The 22,200-nt window shown below is 50.6% G+C and overlaps 1 protein-coding gene across 2 annotated transcripts; it reads left to right on the top strand.

Annotated features, from left to right (window-relative positions):
- Nucleotides 1–417: 417 nt before the first annotated feature.
- On the top strand, nt 418–11,813 carry C17H13orf46 (chromosome 17 C13orf46 homolog). Of its 2 annotated transcripts, none has more exons than XR_005093071.1 (9): nt 418–699; nt 2,751–2,790; nt 3,912–4,071; nt 4,167–4,214; nt 5,133–5,183; nt 6,611–6,678; nt 8,471–8,549; nt 10,517–10,702; nt 11,334–11,813. XR_005093071.1 is itself a non-coding variant. In XM_037211608.1 (9 exons), exons 1-9 carry the CDS (start codon nt 522–524, stop codon nt 11,404–11,406), a joined length of 765 nt encoding a protein of 254 aa, XP_037067503.1. In that variant the 5' UTR covers nt 418–521; the 3' UTR covers nt 11,407–11,813. The 2 variants fall into 2 exon arrangements, 1 of the variants encoding a protein (XP_037067503.1); XM_037211608.1 differs by having other exon boundaries at nt 10,635–10,702.
- The last annotated feature ends 10,387 nt before the right edge of the window (nt 11,814–22,200 follow it).

The raw sequence follows: 22,200 nt of genomic DNA, 5'->3' as shown, positions 1-22,200 counted from the left end.
TGTGGTCCTATGTAGACAGATTCTTACGTCGAGGTCATTTAAATCACCAAAATGTCTTCCACCAAGCCCTCCTCTCTGGGTGAATTCTGACCCATTGGCCTGGATGTGAATCCGATCACACTGACCCAAGGCCCTTCATTCATTTTCCTGACTTTGCCTCCTGCCATCCTCATCTCTGAAGAAAAAGGAAGATTCTCAAGTGGGAGAAAGCTCAGGCGTCAGGAACACACATTTGTGAGGCATTGTCTTCAGGAAGGCCCCAGGCTGTTGAAGAATCCAGAAGTACAGGAAAGCAGCAGACATGAAACCGCTGAAAAAAACCTCGAACCTGCAGAGACCTCCGGGGTTGGCCCTCCACAAACATTCAGCTCTGCCTTGTGATGTCACAGCAGTACCTTAGCAACGGAGACTGAGCATGCTCTGGACCACTTTGCTGGAGGAGAGAAAGGGAGAGAGAGGTTGGCAGAGATGCCTTTGGTCTGAGGCTGCCCTGGTGGCTCCCTCCGCCCCTCTGGGTCAGGATGGAAAAGGATCCCCCCATTCACAGGAGGCACCGGCCTGGTCCTGGAGCCCTGCCTTCAGGAATAACCCCTGGATACCTCAAGGTGGCCAGTGAGGGGGCTGATCTCCAGAGGAGCAGGAGTGTGGGTGGCTTGCACCAGAAGGGGGATCCACCAGTCTGCATCAGGAAACTACTACGTAAGGAGCTAGGTGTGGGGGTGGCTCTCTCCTAGTGGGCTGGGAGGGCAGGCCAGACCTGACCCAACCTCAAGAAAGTAGGGTTTGTGAACATCTGAACATGGACAGTTTGCGCCTCATGCAAGGCACATTCCTGTAAGAAGTAGCTGGCTTCTACCTCAAGAACTGCACCAGGCTATGGAAATCCTACCTTTCTCTTGACTGTTCTTTGCCAAGTACATTTCACAGGAAGGATCAGGGCTAGAAGATTCTCCTTATAGTTAGCATCTTCTAAAACACAGGTGCATGTAGACAGGTATAGTCAGGTGGGACTGGCAGAGATCTTTATGTGTATGGGTGTTAGGCTAGCGTGTATGCCCGTGTTACTACATACATGTAGTGCTATGAAGATCAGGAGAGGGCTTTGGATCCCCTGGAATTGGAATTAGAATTATGAGCCCCCATGTGAGTGCAGGGGATCGAACCCTGGGCCTCTAGAAGAGCAGCCAGTGCTTTTAACAGCATTTCTCCAGCCCTTCCAGACCATTTTTAAATCCTTCTGGAAATATTTAAACCACCAGGAGGCCTTCCATGGAGGCTACTCTCCTCACGGCATTCTGACCCTTTGGCTGGGATGGCACTGAAACCTGCCTAGAACTGCCAAGGTCTGAATTGTTGTACAAAGCTATGTAAAAACACACACGCACAACACACACACACACACACACACACATACACACACACACACAGCAAAAAGGCCTCTGCCTTGTGCTTCTCTGTTGGGCAGGCAGCTTCCATCCACAGATGCCCACAAGTCTGGTCCAGCACTGTAAGCAGCAGAGGGAAAAGCATGAGGTCTCCTGAGAAAGGGCACACGCGGCACAGGCCAAGGCCAGGCGTGCTGAGCACAGGAGGAGACAGACTCCCTTCTGGGAAGGAGGCAGCTTGAAAGCACCTAGCGTCTCTATGAAGGACAACACTGGGGGGGGGGGTTGGAGGGGATGGAAAAAGAGGACATCTCCTGCGCGGGCATCAACCAGTCTAGGAGCTGACCCCAAGGAAAGGGCTAGCCCGTTGTTCGGGAACCGTCCAGAGCAGGGCAGCCTCCAGCCCCCCAGTCTCTGGGCTTGGCTTTCCCCACAACTCTTCTTTAACATTTTGGATTCCCCTCTGAATCCCAGAGCCACCATGGGGATCAGATAATACCAACCATCCATGCTGAGGTCTGGCCTCCATGACAACCCTGGGGGAGAGTCTAGAATGAGGCCTCAGTGAAGTCATCTGCACATGACTCTTCCCGTGAGATGCTGTGCTGGGCTGCCAGATGCCTGGAAGGGGAGGGGAGGAAGTTACACGCAGAAGGAGTATGCCATGTCGGGGCAAAGCTCACAGGCCAATTAGTGCCTCCCAGGATCACTTGCACGATTCCCTGAAGTTATTTCCCTGAAGCTGTAGAATTCATGTCTCATGTCCACTTGTTAGGGTCTCCTCAGCCTTGAGCACATTCAAGGTACCTCCTGCCCCATGGGATAGAGGATAATTCAGATCACCCCAGTGATGGCCCTCAGAGCTAAGAGGCATCAGTGGCCAGGATGTTCCTGAACAAGGCACCCCATCTCTAGCAAGTGGCCATCTTGTGAGGGTCCCTTTTCCTGGTCTCCTGTCCTGCCATTCCAGTAATCCACGCTGGGATGAGGAAGATCTGGGGACCCATGAGTGTGTTCCAGGAGGCCCTGGATGCCCAGCCTGGGCCACAGAGGGAGAATAATAGAGCAAGGGGGTTGGCTTTTGCAACTGTGCATGAAGCAGGCTGAAAACTCTAGCCTAGGCATGGAAGGTGCTGGACTAGGGGGAAAGATGGACGTGTGTTTGGAGCATGGCCAAAGAAGTAGATGAGGAAAGGAATTCTTTTGAGCCATGGCTGTTCACCCTCGGGCTGACCTTGAACCTGCCCTGAGAGGAGTGCCAGGCAGGACAGTGAACCTGTGAGGTGGCAAACTGGGGAGGTCTAGGTGCGGGAGCCATCCTACCTTGGAATGCTCATTTACTGACCGACTACCCTTGCTGCTCAGACTCTGAGGATCCAAGAAACGACACTGATGACATCATCTGGTAAGTGGAAGACACGTTCTTCTGAAATGTGAGGACTGAGGTCGTGGGGAGCAGGGATGGAGCCCTCCCCTCGGGGTCAGGACTTGGGAAGAGTCCTTTTAGCGGGAATTGCTTGGGATGGTTGAGGATCCTCTTTATCTGAAGGGTTCATTGTGAAAACAGAACCCACCATAGTGTGTCCCGGAACTGCAGGCAGTCCTGCTCACTTCCTGGGTAGCCCTTCTGGCTGGTCCTTGTCTGGCATCATGCAGGCTTGGTGAAAGTATCTCAACAAATACCTCCACGTGCCTCTCCCAGAAAGGAAGCTCCACCTTGTCTCATGTCAACTGGGCCCATTGAGGTGTCCTTGCTGAGCAGGGAGGGTACATAACCAGCCTCCTCACTATTGCTCAGATACAACAGGCTATCTGGCCACCTAACACAGAGCCATCCCTCTGCACTGCCTTCCATGGGGCTTAAAGGTCATTGAACCCAAAGACTCTTCTCAGATCCCAAAGTCTGTTCACCATGGGCCAGGCACAGGCCAGGCTGTCTGTTTTCACATCATTTCCCATGAGCCCACACCAGTAGAAGGAGCTAGACCAGAAAGCATTGAGGGGGTGGGGGGATGTTGGTGCCTAGGACACCACTGAAAGTGCCATTGGATGGTAGAACTAGGTACCCACATGTCACATAAGGCTGTAGCTGCTGTCTAGCCTCGGGAAAAGGACAGGCTGGAGCTTGGAAGGCCTTGGGGTGATGCAACCCAAAACACGTCTGAATCCAGCAGTTGTCTGAGTCTTACCTCTGGCAACAGTGAGGATGTACCTGTGTCCCCTTCGTCACACTCAACAAAGTATAGGGAGTAGGGGAGCCACAAAAGTAGGCATGAGTGACAGACACAGCTCAGTCCGCTGATCCCCACAGCCCTAAGGTCTCTACCTGGAGGGGGTCGGGCTGGTGTCTCCAGACAAGATGAGTTATTAGGGGACAGAGGAGAGACTTTTTGCCCCCAAAAGGGTCCACAGGCTTTACCCCACTCCCAGCGTTAGGGGAGGAGCCAGAGAGTCAGCAACTGATTCCCGTCGTGACACTTATTCCAAACCGCTTTTTCGAGCCTCCCCGACCCCACTTATCTCCAGTCAGGTGAGCCTAGAGGAAGACAGAAAGAAAAAGAACCAGGATGAGCCCGGAAAACTGGACCCAAAGTGTGGGAAAACGGAGCCAGAGAAGAGTGGCTCAGAGGCCAGCGCCACAGAACAAGATGATACCCACAAAGGAAGATGTACCTCAGTGGCCGAGGTCAGGCCTCCGGCAGCTCTGTGCACCTCTGCTCACCCCAGCCACCTGCGGGGCGTCCCCTGTACTGACCTACTGGTATCTTCTTTGACTTGTAGGGACAAGAGCCAGAGTCCATGAAGCTGAATAACCTTCTAGAAAAACAGGCAAGCGTTTCTCCCTTGAGTCACAGGAGTTAAGATGTGCAAGTCTGTCTATGTGCAACTCCCAGTGGGCTATGCATGCACTGTAGACTTGTAGCCTTTAAAGCCATCTGACAGGTGCTGTCCTGTCCATCCAGGCTAGAAAGGGGTTCAGGGACCAAGTTCTGGACCTCGTTTCCTGACCCTGCAGCATCGGGCCCTAGCTTGCCAAACAAGGAAGTCAGTTAAGGTGTGGGTCTTGAGATGATTTCCCCTTCCAATTGAACTTGACCCAGAGCCAGGCATACCTGACCTTGGTCACTGAGGGGCGTCGGTGCAAGCCTCAGACTGAATTAGGAATTCCACGGTGCCCTTCATGGAGGAAGGTAGCTCTATCTTCCTTCCCAGACCATGTTCTAGGGAACAGTCACAAAGGGACACATATTTTACCGCACTTCACAGCAGAAGTCCTTGGCAAGACTCTGGGCCAGCCAAAGAGTCAGAGACCGAGGTGGCATACTCTGAGCTGCCAGATCATCCCACTTTATAGAGTAGATCTCATTTCCATGAAGCTTGGCTCTAGGCAAATGTATGGATGTGAGCCACATGCTCCCAGTAGGTCAGGGCTGGGGAGGGATCCCCAAGTCTTCACAGTGCCTTGTCACCTGAAGGCCCTAGCACTCGAGGTGAGGAGGAAGGAACTGGTGGAATGTGAAGAGCTTGTTTCCCCTGAGTAGGAATGGGTCAGAAGGCCACACTCCTCTCGTACCCAGAGCTAGCCTTCGACACCACTGTCTGTGCTACCATGGGGGGCCTCCAAGCTTCAGAGGGGCCCTCTGTCACCACCAGAATCTGGTGGGACCACCCAGACCTAGGTGTCTACAAGTCAGAACCTTGCGGGTCCTTCCAAGCTCACTCATGAATTATTGCTTCCATCTATAGAAACCATCTGTGTTTGTGGAGATCGACCTGGGAGACCATATTGAAGAGGAGGTACAGCAAACCCTCCAGACCAGAGGTCCAGGCTACCCCCTGGGAGAGCACCCACACTGTGGGGGGTGGGTATAACAGACGCAAGAAGGGTGAGGCAGAGACCCAAGGCCAGAAGTTCCAGAGACTCTCCACGGTGCTAGTGCTGAGGACTGACTGTGGGTGTAGAAGGAAAACACCTGTGTCTCCTCTCCCTCTGCTTTAGCACAAACCTGGGTCCTTGGGTACCCAGAGCTGCTGAGGGAGTCTCAGGAGGAGGCTGAGAGAATGGGAGACCGATGGCTTTCTCAGCAACAGCTCAAAACACTCATGAACCTCTTGTGGTTGAGTTGTCCATCATGGAACCATATACCCACATCTCCAGGTGGTTTCCTGACGCTCTCACAACAGTGGCCTTGGAATTAAGTGTCACCATTATGCCAACACTGCTGTCATCACCATCTCCAACAGTACCCACCACCATCCTCACCACTGGTCACACTGCCATCATTACCGTCAACGTTATCCCTGCCATAACAACCATTGCTGTTATTGTTACCACTGTCTCCATCCTCGATATCATTGTCACCATCACCATCATTGTCGTATCACCACCATCACCACCATCACCACCACCACCACCACCACCATCACCACCACCACCACCACCATCACCACCACCACCACCACCATCACCACCATTACCAATATCACTGCCATCATCATCAATATCACCACCACCACCACCACCATCACCACCACCACCAGTATCACTGCCATCACCACCACCACCATCATCACCATCACCACCACCACCACCACCACCACCACCACCATCACCACTATCACTGCCATCATCATCAATATCACCATCACATAATCACCATCATTGTCATTATCACCATCAACATCATCATTACATCACCAACATCATTATCCATAAAATGATGAGATTTTTATCAGTGGCTCATCAACAGAATTATTTGGAGTCTTCCTCCAATTCTCTGCTGTAATGAGCGGATGTCTTTTTGGATGGTTCCTGAAGTTCTCGGTTGACAAGATTAAGGGGTACCTGAGGGTTGGTTCCTTTCCAGATTACACCTGTTACACCTTCAGCTTCTGAATCACACTATATATGGTTAAAAAAAGACTGGTCACTAAGTCTCTATGAGGCTACTCATGGGGCCCCGAGTTCTAAGGACTCCAGAAAGGTCAGCCAATAGCAGAAGCAGACCGAGAGGCCAGTTCTCTCCATCTGTAGCCCAGGAGCCATGGATACTCACACGGGGAGCCATGGAGGCTCACACAAGGACCCAGAGTCCCTTGTTGGACATTCCCACTCGACAGAGTACTGTCTGGAAGGAGGACATTCAGGGCCACAGTGGGCTGGCTTTCTCTGTCCCTATCTGACCTTGCGTGGATCCCATAGGTTGTTGTACCCCCTCCCACAGGTGGTCACCTGTGCCGTAAGAGAAGAGAAGAGGCTTCCAATGGACACAGGGGACTTGTCAGAGGATGAGTGAGTATTGCTCAGGGGATAACTTGGATGGGGGTGCTTATCAGAGTGACATTCCTACCACAGACTCCTATGGTGGCAGCGCTGTGCCTTCCTGCCTTTCCTCCATCCCCCTGAGCCATGCATAAGCCAAGTGATTATGGGGACCAGTGGGGCCAAGAAACAGGCCACAATATGGTAAACTTTCTCAGAGCTTGGGAGCAAATTTACCAGGAGCCACATCTCACTCCGCCACCAAACCACGTCTCCTCATCCCATCAGCCAGCAAAGTGACAAGAAGCAGAAGGTGTCAGCGTCCCCCATTGGGAAGACCCTGCACACATGGATGCCATCAGGGAGAGAGCCTCTCAGAGCTGGGCTTAGGCCAACGGGGTTTTGCATACTGGTACTAGGACTCATGCCCCTGAGGGGACCAGCAAAATGTTGAGACTTCCTGAAGTTCAGAGGCATCAGCCACAAAGGATGTTGGGATCCAGGCAGATACTTGCCTCTGGCCCACGGATCTGTTTTACTTCATTTCTGACAATACAGAGAAATACAAAGAACACAATAGCAGTTACTCAAATGCCCACCCCCTCAGAATTAGTGTCTTTGTTAGTATTTTGGTTGATTTACTTAGGTTTTCAAGATAAAATTTTTCTATTGGATTTGTAAAACTGGCATGTGGTCTTCAAGGAACGGAATGTGGACCATGTGGAACAGCAGAGAAAAGGGGTAAAGAATCACCCCTAACCCTACCTTATAGACCCAGGACACTGCTAGGCTGCATGATCATTGACGTCATACTCAGACATAAGCTGGGTTTGTGCAGGGGGATGGGTGCCCCTTAGCCCTCTATTCGGTGGGCAGTTGAGAATTATTGTTACGGTGATTTCCATATTTGCTTCAAGCTTCTGTCTTGGGGGAAGGGATTCAGTGATGTTTTGTTCATCCACACTGCGAAGTTTCCCTGACTGACCTCCACATGACCAGGCTGTGACAGGTGACCATATCAAGCTTTACCAAGATATCAGGACACTCTTTTCATACTCCCTGGTCCAGACCTGATGGATGCAAGTCTTCTCCAAGTGATTCCTTTTCTCGCTGGTCCTTGGATGAATTTAACCAGAGGCAAAAGGCTGGTTGGCTTTACACTTTATCTTGAGAGATGGACAGTTAAGTCTGTTGTCTGCGTCTGGGTTCTAATCCCTAAGACCCACTACCCTAGGTAAAGTAGGGTGCCAGAGTAGCCCTGAGAGCTGGCACTTACTTGGTAGGGATGAGGGTCCTACATGTAACCTGATTGGGACAGGTGCCAGGACACCCATCTGTGCCTCTCGCCTTGTTGATTTCCAATTTTATGCCCAGGACCCCTCAGTGAGGTAGGCCAACCATCAGCCAACAGCCCCATTGCTGCCCAGTTGGGCAGCTTTGGTCATGAGCTGGGTGATGGCTTCACAGTAGAGTGGGAAGCACTACCTCCTATGGGAGGAAAATAAATGGAGGTTACCTTTCTCCACCTCCAGTCTTTGCTGCCTGGAGGTTATGACTAGGTTCAGTTGGTCTCTTGTATTTAAAGAGTCCCTCTAGCCAGGGAATACGAGACTTGGGTACCGGAAGGACAAAAATAAGCAGCTAGCTTTGGAAGACTGGTTTGGAAGAGAGATGAGCTGGCTGGGGGAAAGCCCTGCCTCCCTGGGTCTTTGTGGAGTGAGAGCAGTGAGGTTTGAGGGTGTGGTGTGGGGGCTGCCGTCCATGGGGCTGGTGTGTTACAGGGCAGGGAGCACATTTCTATTCCCATGTTCTTGGCGTCCAGGACAAGGACCAGCTGGGTATGCTGCATCCCATATTCCACAAAGAAGAAGGTAAAGGAAGCTACCAGTGCTTTGGAGAAGGTATTCAAAACCTGGAGGGCAGGGAAGGGTGGGACTCTGAATGGCTAGGGGCACAGGGGTGGTGTGCTCACTCCAGTGCCCCTCTGACCAGATCCTGGGGGTTCCATTTCCATCTTGCAAGGCCAGCCATTGCTGGGAGAAAGGACAGTGATGCCGTTATGTAGAGACCCCTAATCCACTGTAGCCTAAGAATGCTCAGGGGGGGCGTGGACCACCCAGGTGTGTACCCTGGCCTCCAGAGACATGATGATATGATGTTTGTAGATCATGTTCTTCCTCCATGGGATGTGGACAGAGGCAGGAAGGTGGCTATGTCCTCCTTAGACACCTGTCAGTAATGGTGGGTGATGCTGATAGTCCTACCGTGAAGATCTTGGAAACATCTAGAAGTAGCTATGGGCCTGAGCTCCTTGGGGAGAATGCTCAGAGCTGATTCACAGGGTCCAGAAGGGAACCAGGACAGCCAGGTGAGAGTAGAAGGCTGATAATGCATGCACACTTTCTACCTTGCTTAGCCAGTTGAATGAGAGATAGACATGCTTGACATTCACATAGGTATGTTCCAATGTACATAGGACACACATGCACACACCCATACACACATGAGTGTGCAGGGCTATGCCCCTCAGCTCCTCATACACATACCACACACACACATGCCCCCTTGTACAGCCACATGTATAATGCACAGTGCACACATTCGCATTTACATTTACATACCTCATACGCATTCCCTTACATAGTACATAGTACATTTGCATTTACATACCTCGTACATACATTCCCTTACATAGATAACTGAAACTTCGACCTCTTGGGGCGAGAGTCTTGAGGAATTTACTTTCCAGGCAGGCCCTTGCCCAGGTAGAGAGGGGAGAGAGGACCACCCATCAGTTTCCACCCAGACCCCTGCCTGCGAGGGCAAGCCTTTCCCATATCATTACTCATGGGACACAAACGGGCCCAGATGGTCCTCTGAGGGGGTCTACATGGTAAAGCGAGGCACCCCCTTGGGCCCACTATGTGGTTTTGAACCAGTCCCATCCTCCAGCTGCCATCAGAAAGGTTCTCTAGAGACACACTTCAGAACAGACAGCTGCTGGCACCTTCGCCAGGGTGGAAGAAGAGGCCTTGGCCATGGCTCCTGGACTCTTGCCACAGAGCAGGCGTCAGTGTGAATCTGTCTACCTGTCCATCCTTTGTCACCATGTCTGGATGGCAGTTTCGTGATGGCCAAGGCCAGGCCTCTGGATACAACCTTAGCTTAAGTCTCGATGATATCGTTCTTTCTGTGTGTCTTTGTCGAGGGTCACAGCATCTGCCAGGTCCAGAGGTAGATATCATATTTAGAAATCATATTATGAAGGGCTCAAGGAATATTTTGAACCTTGGTTCTGAGCATTCCTGCATGCCTGAGACCTGGGTCTCACTGCCCTGCCTATGTGTCCATCTATCTGTGGATTCTGAGCCATATGGCTTCTTAGCATCATTTGCCCCATCAGAGAAGAGAGGTCCTGGCAGGGAGAGAAAAGGGTGACCACCATGTGCTGAAGGCTCAGCGTCAGGGCGGGAGCTCAACTATACTTGGGCAGCAGCTGGCAGCAGCCAGTTTTACTGGGAGGATGAGACAGGCCTGGGGCTTGAGGAACAAGAGGTTTCTGCATTCTGTCCGCATGTCCATGGCTGGTAAAGATACGGAACCACCCATCCGCAGGGTCTTTCTTGCTGCTGCTTCTGGTGGCCAGAGGCTGTTGAAGAACACCTACTGTTTGCATCCAGCACAGCCACTGGCTCCTCAGATCCAAGTGATGCTGGGATTCAGGGAGGATTGACAGCTTAGCTTCTGGGGTCCCAACTCCCACTGCCTGGTGGTCACCAGGAGCCCTTGTGACTCAGACCCCGAGAAGTCCATCCTCCTCGGGCCGCACCTTCCCAACCAGGCACTGACACAGGCTTGGCTTTGTTAGAACCACCAGTGGTCTCAGGACAGGACCTATCTGACTCAGCCACTGGTAGAGCTCTCTGGGGACTAAGGGAAGACAGCCCAGGCCTGGGACAGCTTCATGATCCCCCCTCCATGGGCAGGGTCAGAGTGACAGCAGCCGACGGAGACCCACTGCAGGGACCCTCCTCCAACCCAAGGCCAATCACAGGTAAGGTCGAAAATGACAGTGAACTCCTGACCTTCTGGTAGCTGGTCACTGCAGAGCGAGGGCACATGGACCTCGTCTCAGGTCAAGGGTAGACTGTGTTACAAGTTGGGGTCACATTGCCCCTGAGTTTATAAAACACTGAGTTTTCAGTGTATAACGAGCATGGTCACTGAACTGTTTTCAGGTGCCATTCAGTACCTGAGACAAGGGACTCCCATGGACCAAGTCCATGCCCCCATGGGCCGGCCCTGCCTGTAGCGGGATAGACAATAACTCTTGATACTTCTTATTTTAGCCACGAAGAGTTTCATAAAGATTAGTCTTTGGGTAAATATTAGTCAAGCTACTGAAGACATGAGGGCAGGAGACGTATGGAGGTGGGTGGTAGGTCCAGGGTGTTGGGGGAAGGGCGCCCTGTTAGCTGTGCGGGCTCGTGATCATCAGTCTCTCCCATCACCTCTGCAGAGCCTGCTTCTGCAGCCCGCCGACCTCCCATCAATTCCTGCTCTGTCTTCCCCGCACAAGGCTGCTGCTCCTGCAGGCTTCTTAGTGAAAACACCAGGACTAGGGCTTTAGCCTGTCTGATGGCGCCCCCTGGTGACCCGGCTTCTCCAATCCTCTTCCCTCTCAGTCCTAGGCACCAACTATGCAGGACCAACGGGCATGCCACCCCACCGGTGTCACAGAACGTAAGCTCCAGCTAATTGCTCACTAAAGGAAAACAACACCGTGTGAATGCCTCGCTGGAGTTACGATGTCATACGTAGGCAACCTCCAGGCCGCAGCTGGAGAGGAGAAAGGCCAAAGTCACCTCTGAACTGTCCCCTCCCTGCACCCATATCCTTGCACACACACACATACCCCAAGCCTTGGGCCACAGCCTTCCTTAGTACCTCTACCTGGAAGCCTGGTTCTCTAAGGATGCTTGGGGATGTGAACTCCCCCAATGACTTTCCCATGTGTGACCCCCCCATACACACACACACCAAAAAAAAAACCCCAAAAAACAAAGCAAAACAATTCCTCAAACATGTAACTCTGAAGCCCTGAGTACCTGCACTCATCAAGGACATGGTGAGTTCATGGAAGACAGAGGTTAGCAGAAGCTTGATCCCATACTGGGCTTCTGGTGTTGTCATGGTCACTAGTAGGGATGGAGGCAAAGTGGGAGGGTCCGCCGCCTCCATCCCAGAGCAAGAAGACCCCATTAGACCCATAACTGACAGCAGCCCAGCATATGTGCAGACCACAGAACCCAAGCTGGGATGGGGAGGACAAGAAGTGGTGGTTCAAGGTGATCTGTGGGGGTCTCGTGGAGTTGGGGCTCCTATTTGAAAGGTTTGAAAGAGTCCTCAGGCCACTGATGCGCTGACCATGTCCTTTGCGGGAAGAAGTTGGTTAGAAGCGTTCTTGGTGCGTGTACAGACAGGGATGACAGCATGGGCCAGTGCTCTGGAAGGAGTTCGGGCCCAAATGCCCGACTTCGTCAGGCAGGCATGCCGGAGGCTCTAATAAGCACCCAAGCCCATGAGGCAGAGTGGGGGTGGGTCCCCTCTGACAGGTATCGGGAATGGCAAGGTTCCCTGTAGTCAGGCCCTCTCTTCTTCCCTAGCGAGAGACTGGGGCAGTGGAGAGTGCAACTTTAAGGATGCGGGGAGGTGTGCCTATTATAGTCCATGTGGCCGTCCTGGAGTCTGACAACCTGTGAGCTTCCTTGGGGCAGTAAGGCTGCCACCTGTCATTCTCCTGGGGTCGGGGCACCTGGAGAGTTTGTTAGGGGGTTAGAGATTGACAGGTTCTGAGTGGGGAGCTTGCAAGTGAGCCCCAGCGTGGTCTGAATCCTGCCGATATTCTTGGCATCCTCCCTGTGTGAGCTTAGCTTTGGGGGCACATTTTCAGAGCTCATGCAGTGTGAACACAGCTGAAAAAAAAAGTGACCCGTGGTTTCCAGACCCTCCCAGGGGTGGACAAACGCTCTTCAAGGGGGAGGGGGGCTGGAGGCTGTCTCGGTGGAGGAGCCCCTGGTTTCAGTCATCTTGTTTGGTTCTGACACAGCTCAAGGCATCTTAAAGGATGATCCTTGCTTTACAGAGCAGGGAACTGAGGTGCAGGGAGCAGGCAGGAGGATGGGGCAGAGCCCAGAGACTGAGCAGCAGTGAGGTGGAGCCCACATCCTCATGGGCTACCCCACAAGCTTGCTCCACCCCTTCTCCCAAGCTGATGACCTCTCACTTCAGCTCTGGCCCCTCTCATCACACATCCAGCCCTGTGGAAGGACCTGACCCTACTCTCAGTGCCCATGATGAGGAAGACTTCATTCTCCAAGAGCCTGTTTGCCACATTCAAGGACCCTTGTCTCCCAAAGAGCCCTATCCCACCCAAGTAGTGCCCGCTTCTGATCCAAGACCTCTGTTTCCCAAGGAGTTCCCGTCTACTCCACCATTTCACTTTCTAGGAGTGGCAGTCGTGGCCATCAGATTCTAATCTGTGGCTTCAACTAGACTGGGGCTAAAGAGTTCAGGCTCAGTGTAGCCCCAGGGCTGCATAGGGTGAATAAGAAAGCATAAGCCGCTGGGTGAGTACCAGGTGCTCAGGGCTGATGTCAACTCCCCCATCCCAAGACCGTTTCTTGTCCTTGGTCAGTCCTGTGTACTCGGCCTCCCACTGCCCAGCTTCCCACCCCACCCCTGGCATCTAGGCAGTTGAGGAGCAAAGGCCCTGCAGTCCGGCATCTGCCACTGAGGGAGAGGAGCCGTAGGAATTGGCACCACAGGGAACGTCCCCCGTCAGCTGCTCTGCAGAACCAGGTTGCAGGGCAGGCCCAGGCATGTGGAGACATGCCTGCAGCCTTCCCTAAGCTTCCAAGCCTGCCTCCCACTCAGGTCCTCTGAGGACTGGCTGGCAAGGAACCCAGTGACATCCTCCTGAGTTCGCTGCCAAGTTTCCTGCCTGAGGTGGGGACAGCCGCAGATTCCAGGAACCAGTGGGGGATCTGGCACGCTAGGTAGACCTGGAAAGGACAGGAGTTGAGAAGTCAGAGCCCCAGGATTCACCACTCTGCGGGGCTGAGGGGCATGACCTTTGAGGCTCTCCCGTCAGCCTGACTCAGCATCTGCTTGGCACGGCTCAAGGTTTCCCAAGTAATTGGGAGAAAGTCATTTCCATTCCAGATGTGTAGGGGTGTCTCTCATAGCTGGCTTTGTAAAATGCAACCACCACCTCCCAGACTGCAGCTCAGACACCTCAGGACTTCAGAACCACTCACGCCTCTGACTGGGGAACACCTTGGTTCAGTGTCTTCAGCCAAGGATACCATTAATGTCATAGGCCCAACATTGACATGATGGACACAATGAGCAGGATGATTAGACAGGGATGTCACTCCATGCCCGGCCTCGGGGCTCAGGAGGTACTAAGGTCCTTCCCTGGTCCACTGTCTCCTGCTGGCTGAAGAGCATGCACCAAGCATGCGTGGAGCCCAGCAGCTGTGACTCTAGGTGGCGCTGTCCTCCAGGGCGGAAAGGGGTTCCTTCGGACTCACCACCTGTCACGAGTGTGCCACATCAGGAACACAGTGAATGGTCTCAGTTTGGGGATTCAAGGGGGACACTGGCATAGAATGTTCTGTTGGGCAAGAGATTTACTAGAATTAACACCATGGACATGGACAAGAGGGGCTCAAGGAACGTTCAGGCCCCAATTACTACAGATAGGCAGCATGGCGGGGACTCTGAGGAGAGGCATCGAGGCAGGGGTCCCTTCTAAGTGTTATAGGAAAGGGGGGAAGACTTCTACAAGCCTAAATAAAGCTAGGTTGTCCCTGACTCTTGAGCGGCAGGGGAAAATAGGTGTAGGATGTGTGGGGTTAGAGGCAACTTTCAGGGGTCCTGAGAAGTCTGAAAACTTGTAAGCTTCCTTGGAAAGTAAGGATGGTGCTGACCATCTCTGGAATCTGGACACCTGAGGAGTGTGTGTACAAACCCCTGACAGGCCCTGGGGTGTCGGTCTCTCCTTGTAGCAGTAGGAATCCCAGGATCAACTATGAGACTGGAGAGCGCGTCACAGATGGGCATAACTGAGAAGCATCTGGTCTGGGATTCGAACACACCAATAGACACGTTTGTGTCCACACTGTCAGATTTCATTGACAAGTCACCAACTACTAGTTTTGTTGGTTACAGTTTGGCAAGTAATCCAGTTTTCCTTTAATAGCTAACCATTGGCAAAACAAGTGAGTCTATTCCAACCTGTTTTTTTGTTTTGTTTTGTCTTTTTTGTTTTTCGAGACGGGGTTTCTCTGTGTAGCTTTGCGCCTTTCCTGGAACTCACTTGGTAGCCCAGGCTGGCCTCGAACTCACAGAGATCCGCCTGGCTCTGCCTCCCAAGTGTTGGGATTAAAGGTGTGTGCCACCACCGCCCGGCCCAACCTATTTTTATATGTAAAAATATGTCTGTGTATGGGTTTGTGCATGTGAATGCCCATGCCCTCAAGGTCGGTGTCAGGACCCCACCCCCTCCCCATCCCCCACCCTGCTCTCCCACCCCTCTACCCCCCAACCCTGGGAGTTACCAGCTCTTGACACTCATCCCACATGACTGCTGGCCACGAACTCAGCTCCTCTGCCAGGATCCTCTGTATGTGTTCCTAATGGCTGAGCCATCTTTCCAGCCTTGATTCCAAACATTCTTAAATTACACATTCCACATCACACAGTGACTGTTTATAATGTATACGTGTAGGCCACAGGAAGTCTGCAAAGGGTTAAAGACTTGAAGCAGTTCAAAGAGACCTCACTGAGAGGCAGCGCCCCCAGTGGTTCCCAACCTTCCTAATGCTGCGACCCTTTAACACAGCTCCTCATGTGGTGACCCTCAACCATCAAATTATTTCCTGACGACTTAACTGTAATTTCACCACTGTTATGAATCATAATGTAGGTCTCTGGTATGTGACCCCTGTGACAGGGTTATTGGACCCCGGCAGGGGCCTCAAGTCACAGGTTGAGAACCTGGGCAGCTGCAGATACAGAGTCTCTGCAGGAGTTAGATGCCAAACCCTGTGGAGGTCTGACTGTTGGAGGCACTGCATGGAGACAAGCTTCTGGGCAGATTCAGCTGTCTGACCGGGTGTGGGACTAGACGCTATTGAGACAAAGCATAGAACTGGCTCCAGACACTGAATGAGTAGACAGAAGGCAATTTGGGTACTCCGTATCACCTGTGCACACCAAGGCAATTTGGGTACTCCGTATCACCTGTGCACACCAAGCTGCGATGAAGCTCCTGAGTCCGCCTGGCGTGCTCAGCCTCTCAGTCCTTCTTCAGGAGGCTCAGATGACAAGGAGATGACCATCTCACTGCCCCATTGCTGACTTAGGTATCCGCTATAGGTCCAGGTAAAGACGTTGAATTGATTTTAACACACTCTGTACGCCTACAATGCCAATTTGAGTTTATAGGGTGGCATCTTTACTTAGGAATAAATATCAGACTATGTGTCTCATGGAAGTATGGGACAGATGGTTTTAAATGCCAAACAAGGTACAGGACACCCCAACTCTGCATTTGGACTGAAAATGGAGCTTCAGGGTGTCTGCCTAGTTTTGTATCAACTTGACACAAACGAGAGTCCCTGGAAAGGAGGGAACCTCAATTGAGAAATGCCACCGTAAGATCGGCTGTAAGGCATTTTCTTAATTAGTGATTGATAGGGGAGGGCCCAGTCCATGGTGGATGGTGCCATCCGTAAGCTGGTGGTCCTGGGTTCAATAAGAGAGCAGGCTGAGCAAGCTGTGAGGAGCAAGCCAGTAAGCAGCACCCCTCCATGGCCTCTGCATCAGCTCCTGCCTCCAGGTTCCTGCTGCTTGAGTTTCTGCAGTGGTGGATTACAGTGTGGAAGTGTAAGCCAAATTAACCCTTTCCTCCCCAACTTGTTCTTGGTCATGGTGTTTCATCATAGCAATAGTAACACTAAGACAAGTTGGCACCAGGGAAGTGGGGTATTGCTGTTACAGACCTGACCACGTTGTTTTGGGGAGGATTATGGAATCCTTTGGAACTTTTGACTAGAAACGAGTGTTGAGAGCTCAGTGGCTGTTCTGTAGGAGCTGAAAGCAGTGAAGACAATAGCTTCAGAGGAAGGAGAAACTCTACCAGGACTTTTGAGTTAAGAATCTGAGGTTCTGGTCATCTGGGGCTGAAGAATCAGCTGTGATTAACAAGGACCAGAACCACTGAAGTAAAACCCATGCTTTACTGGGACAGCTGATGCTGGTCAGCTGGAGCTGAGTGATTATTGTGATTAAGAAGAGACCAGCGGCTGGGCGGTGGTGGCGCATGCCTTTAATCCTGGCGCTCGGGAGGCAGAGCCAGGAGGACCTCTGTGAGTTCAAGGCCAGCCTGGGCTACAGAGTGAGTTCCAGGAAAGGTGCAAAGCTACACAGAGAAACCCTGTCTCAAAAAACAAATAACACAACAAAAAAGACCAGCGTCATTGAGGTAAAATCTGGGAAGTGTTTCTTCAGAGTCCACACATAGAAGCCATGTTCCAGAGGCAGCCAAGGTTGTACCTTGTGCTGGCAGCCAAACTTGATAGTTAAAGAGTCTCTCGGGTGGTGCTGGTTTTGAAGGCCTGAGGGGGTCATGAAAAGCAGCTGAGGCTTGACCCTGTGAAAGGATAGGCCATTGGGGAAGGTGCAGCCTCCATAGCAGTTGAAGCCCCAGGACTGAAGGGTCACAGAGAGACCTAGGAGAGGCTATTGGGCTGGGTGGTGCTGGTGCACGCCTTTAATTCCAGCACTCAGAAGGCAGAGGCAGGTGGATCTCTGTGAGTTTCGAGGCCAGCCTGGGCTACCAAGTGAGTTCCAGGACAGGCACCAAAACTACAGAGAAACCTGTCTCGAAAAACCGAGGTGGTGGTGGTTATTGGTGAAAGTTCAGCCCAGTTGCAGCAGAGGAAACCAGCATTTTGGAGAGGCCAGTACCATGGAATGACCACCAAGAACAGAATCCATAGAGTGGAGCCAGTTGGAGCCCATGAGACAAGCTGTGTGTGCTGCAGAGGGCAGAGCCAGAGAAGTGACCAAAGCCCCTTGGAGGGGTCCAGAAGATGGTGAGTGAATCCTTGATAATTGGACATTGACTTTTTACACTTCTGGAGTTTTGTTTGTTTGTGACTGTGCCCTGGTTCTTCTCTCTTGATCTTTTGAATGATGAACTTGCCTCAGAACCTCCTTCATTGTGCCCCCAACGTTTGGGTATGCTGTGTGTTCATTTCCACTCAATTCTAGTAAGTCTTTAATTTCTTGTCTTGAACCATTTTTCATTCAGTAGAGAGTTGTTCATTTTCCATGAGTTTGTAAACTTTCTGTTCCTGTTGTTGCTCTCCAACTTTAATCCGTGGTGGTCTGATAGGATGCAGGGTGTGACTTCAATTTCCCTTTACCTCTTGAGACTTGCTTTGTGTGTGAGTATGTGGTCAGTTTTGGAGAAGGTTCCATGGGGTGCAAGGAGAGGGTATAATCTTCTGTGTTGGGGTGAAATTTTTGAAGATAATTATTAGATCTGTTTGGTTTATAACATCTGCGAGCTCTAGTATTTCTCTTTTGCAGAATATTATTTTAAGGTGTGTTACATTTGTTTATGCTGTGGAACATTTCTTTAATGGTGCAAAGATGTCTTGCATTCTTTTATGTTGCATTTGTTTCACTCTGTGAAGCTGTGTTACTGTGCCTGTCTAAAACACCTGATGATCTAATAAAGAACTGAACGGCCAATAGTGAGGCAGGAGAAAGGATAGGCAGGGCTGGTGGGCAGAGAGAATAAATAGGAGAAATCTGGAAAGAAGAAAGTGCAAGAGAACAAGGAGAGGATGACACTAGGGGTCAGCCACCCAGCCACCCAGCCACCCAGCCACCCAGCCACCCAGCCACCCAGCCACCCAGCCACCCAGCCACCCAGCCACCCAGCCACACAGCCACACAGCCACACAGCCACACAGCCACACAGCCACACAGCCACACAGCCACACAGCCACACAGCCACACAGCCACACAGCCACACAGCCACACAGCCAACCATGGAGTAAGGGTGAAAGTAAGATATACAGCAGTATGAAAAGGGAAAAGCCCAGAGGCAAAAGGTAGACAGGATAATTTAAGGAAAGCTGGGGAGCAACAAGTCAAGCCAAGGCCAGGCATTTATAAGTAATAATGAGCCTCCATGTGTGATTTATTTGGGAGTTGGGTGGCAGACCCCCCCAAAGAATAATAAGAGTAAGAAACATTTCTCTGTTTAGTTTTTGTCTGAATGACTTGTATATTGGTGAGAGTGGAGTATTGAAGTCTCCCACCGTCAGTGTGTGAGGGTCAATACATGATTTAAGCTGCAATAGTGTTTCTTGTGTTTGGGGCATAAATGTTAAGAATTGAAATGTCCTCTTGATGGATTTTTTTTCCCTTTGAGTACATAATGCCCTTCCCTGTAACTCAAATCTTAAAAGGTCTTATAATAAAAACCTGGAACCAAGCCGGGCGTTGGTGGCGCACGCCTTTAATCCCAGCACTCGGGAGGCAGAGGCAGGCGGATCTCTGTGAGTTCGAGGCCAGCCTGGGCTACCAAGTGAGCTCCAGGAAAGGCGCAAAGCTACACAGAGAAACCCTGTCTCGAAAAACAAAAACAAAAACAAACAAACAAAAAAAAAAACCTGGAACCAGATATTGGGGAAAATGCTGAAAGATCAAAGAGACAAAGGAACAAGCCACTGCCACATCTTACCTCTAGGACTCCTCAGCCTGAAAAAAACTTCAGTTCCTGTCTCCTCACGCCTTGTATACCTTTCTCCGCCCAGCCATCACTTCCTTCCCAGTGCTGGGATTAATGGCGTGTGTGCTTCCCAAATACTGGGATTAAAGATGTCACCTGCCTGGCTCTGTTTCTCTCCTAGACTGAGTTGATCTCATGCAGTCCAGGGTGGCTTTGAACTCAGAGAGATCCAGACAGATTTCTGCTTCCTGAGTGCTAGGATTAAAGGTGTGTGCCACCACTGCCTGGCCTCTATGTTTAATAGAGTGGATTGTTCTGTCCTCTGATCCTCAGGCAAATTTTATTAGGCTACACAATATATCACCACACTTACCTATCTCTTCTGATTAGTTTTGGTTTGAGGTCTATTTTGTTGGATATTTATTAAAATGACTATACCAGCTTGTTTCTTGGGTCCATTTGCTTGGAATATCTTTTTCCAACCCTTTCCCCTGAGGTGATGTCTCTCCTTGATATTCAGATGTGTTTCTTGGATGCAGCAGAAAGATAGATCCTGTTTTCCCATACATTGTTAGTCTGTGTCTTTTTATTGGGGAATTGAGACCATTGCTCATAAGAGATGTTAATGACCAAATGATTGTTGCTTACTATTTTGTTTGTTGGTGGTGTTTGGTGGTGGTTGTTGGTGTTGTTGGTGGTGATGGTGTGTGTATTTCCTTCCTTTTGACTTTGCTGGTCTGAGATTATTTATTCCCTGTGTTTTCTTGAGTTTGGTTAACCCCTTTAGGTTGGAATTTTCCTTCTAGCACCTTCTCTAGGGCTGGATTTGTGTATAGTGTTTCAATTTGACTTTCTCATGGAATATCTTGTTTTCTCCATCTGTGGTTATTGAACGTTTTTCTGGGTATAGTCTGTGCTGGCATCTGTGGTCTCCTAGAGTCTGAAGTACATCTGCCCAGGCCCTTCTGGCTTTTAGAGTCTCCATTGAGAAGTCAGGATGTTTGGTATTTTGATTTTCTAGTCCAATCTATTTGGTGTTCTGTATGCTTTTCTACCTTGACAGGCATCTCCTTCTTTAGGTTAGGGAAATTTCCTTATATGATTTTGTTGAAACTATTTTCTAGGCCTTTGATCTAGGTTTCTCTCTCCTTCCTCTATTCCTATAATTCTTAGGTTTGGTCTTTTCAGAGTGTCCCAGATTTCCTGGATGTTTTGTGTCAGGAGTTTTATAGATTTAACATTTTCTTCGACCTACATATCCATTTCTTCTAACATGTCTTTAATACCTGAGGTTCTCTTCCGTCTCCTGTATTCTGTTGGTGAACCTTGTCTCTGTAGTTCCTGTCGGAACTCCTAAAATTTTCATTTCCAGATTTCCCTCAGTTTGAGTGTTCTTTATTGATTCTGTTTCCATCTTTCAGGTTCTGAACAGTTTTGGTCATTCCCCTCCACTGTTTGTGCTGTCGATCATATTTGTCTATCATATCATAATGGCTGTTTGTCTATCATATTTGTCTATCATATCATAATGGCTGTTTGAAGGCCCTTTTCTCATACTTCAGCTAGGAGGGAATACTGAGGGCCTGTTGTGGTCAGGTTGATGGGCTCTAGTGGAGACGTACTGTTCTGGCTGTTACTGGTTGTGGTTTGTTTGTTTTTTGTTTGTTTGTTTGTTTGCTTTGTGGCATCTAGACTCCTGGGCTTGGGAGGATTATACTTCTAGGTAATGGTATTTTGTTCCTTGGTTTCTGTTTCCTCTCTGGCTCTTGGGAGGGTGTGGTGGCTATGTGTTGCCTGGTAGAAATTTTTCTGTGGACCTGAGAGGTATGGTTACTGGGGATTCCAGGTAACCTGTGTTTCTGGGTATTAGGAGCTGACACTCAGGTTATAGGAATAGGCCAGGGATTTGAGGGGGTTCACAGGAGGGAGACAAACGGAGTGTTCCACCACAATCTGCTTATTTTGTCTCTTTGGAATGGGGCAGAGAGTGAGGTGAGGTCCCTCCAGAAGGTCTGCTACAGAGCTGGGGATGAGACTGGGGGATTGGGTCTGCAGGCCCTGAAGGAGAAGTGAAGATATGCAGTGGGCCTACTTGGTTTCCTGGGAGTGACCTGTGGGTTAGCAGGGGGTGCCCGCTGGAATTGGGGCCTGGAACAAAGCAACAAGTCAGGGAGGGGGTTAGGAGGGGAAGATCTGTAGGATCCACAGGAGATGTCGAGGGGCGCCATTAGTTGTTTTTACTCTTTACTCTTTGGGCTTTTGGGAGGGCCACCACCCAGCTCCCAAATAAATCACACAGAGGCTTATTCTTAATTATGAATGCTCGGCTTTAACTTGGCTTGTTTCTTGCCAGCTTTTTTAAACTTTTCTTAATTATCCCATCTACCTTTTGCCTCTGGGCATTTACCTTTTTCTATTTCTTTATATCTTTTCTTTCCTCCTTGTTCTGTGTCTTGCTGTGTTGCTGGGTGGCTGGCCCCTGGTGTCCTCCTCTCCTCCTCCTCTTCTCGCTCCTTGATCCTGCTCTTCCCACATTTCTCCTTCTATATCTTCTCTCTACCTGCCAGCCCCACCTATCCTTTCTCCTGCCTTGCTATTGGCCATTCAGCTCTTTATTAGCCCAATCAGGTGTTTTAGACAGGCACAGTAACACAGCTTCACAGAGTTGCATCATTAAAACGAATGTTCCCCAACATAAACAAATGTAACACATCTTAAAATAATATTCTACAACA

The sequence above is a fragment of the Peromyscus leucopus genome, chromosome 17 (genome assembly GCF_004664715.2).
Source record: "Peromyscus leucopus breed LL Stock chromosome 17, UCI_PerLeu_2.1, whole genome shotgun sequence".
NCBI classification, from domain to species: Eukaryota; Metazoa; Chordata; class Mammalia; order Rodentia; family Cricetidae; genus Peromyscus; species Peromyscus leucopus.
This window is presented reverse-complemented; position numbering and strand designations above follow the sequence as displayed.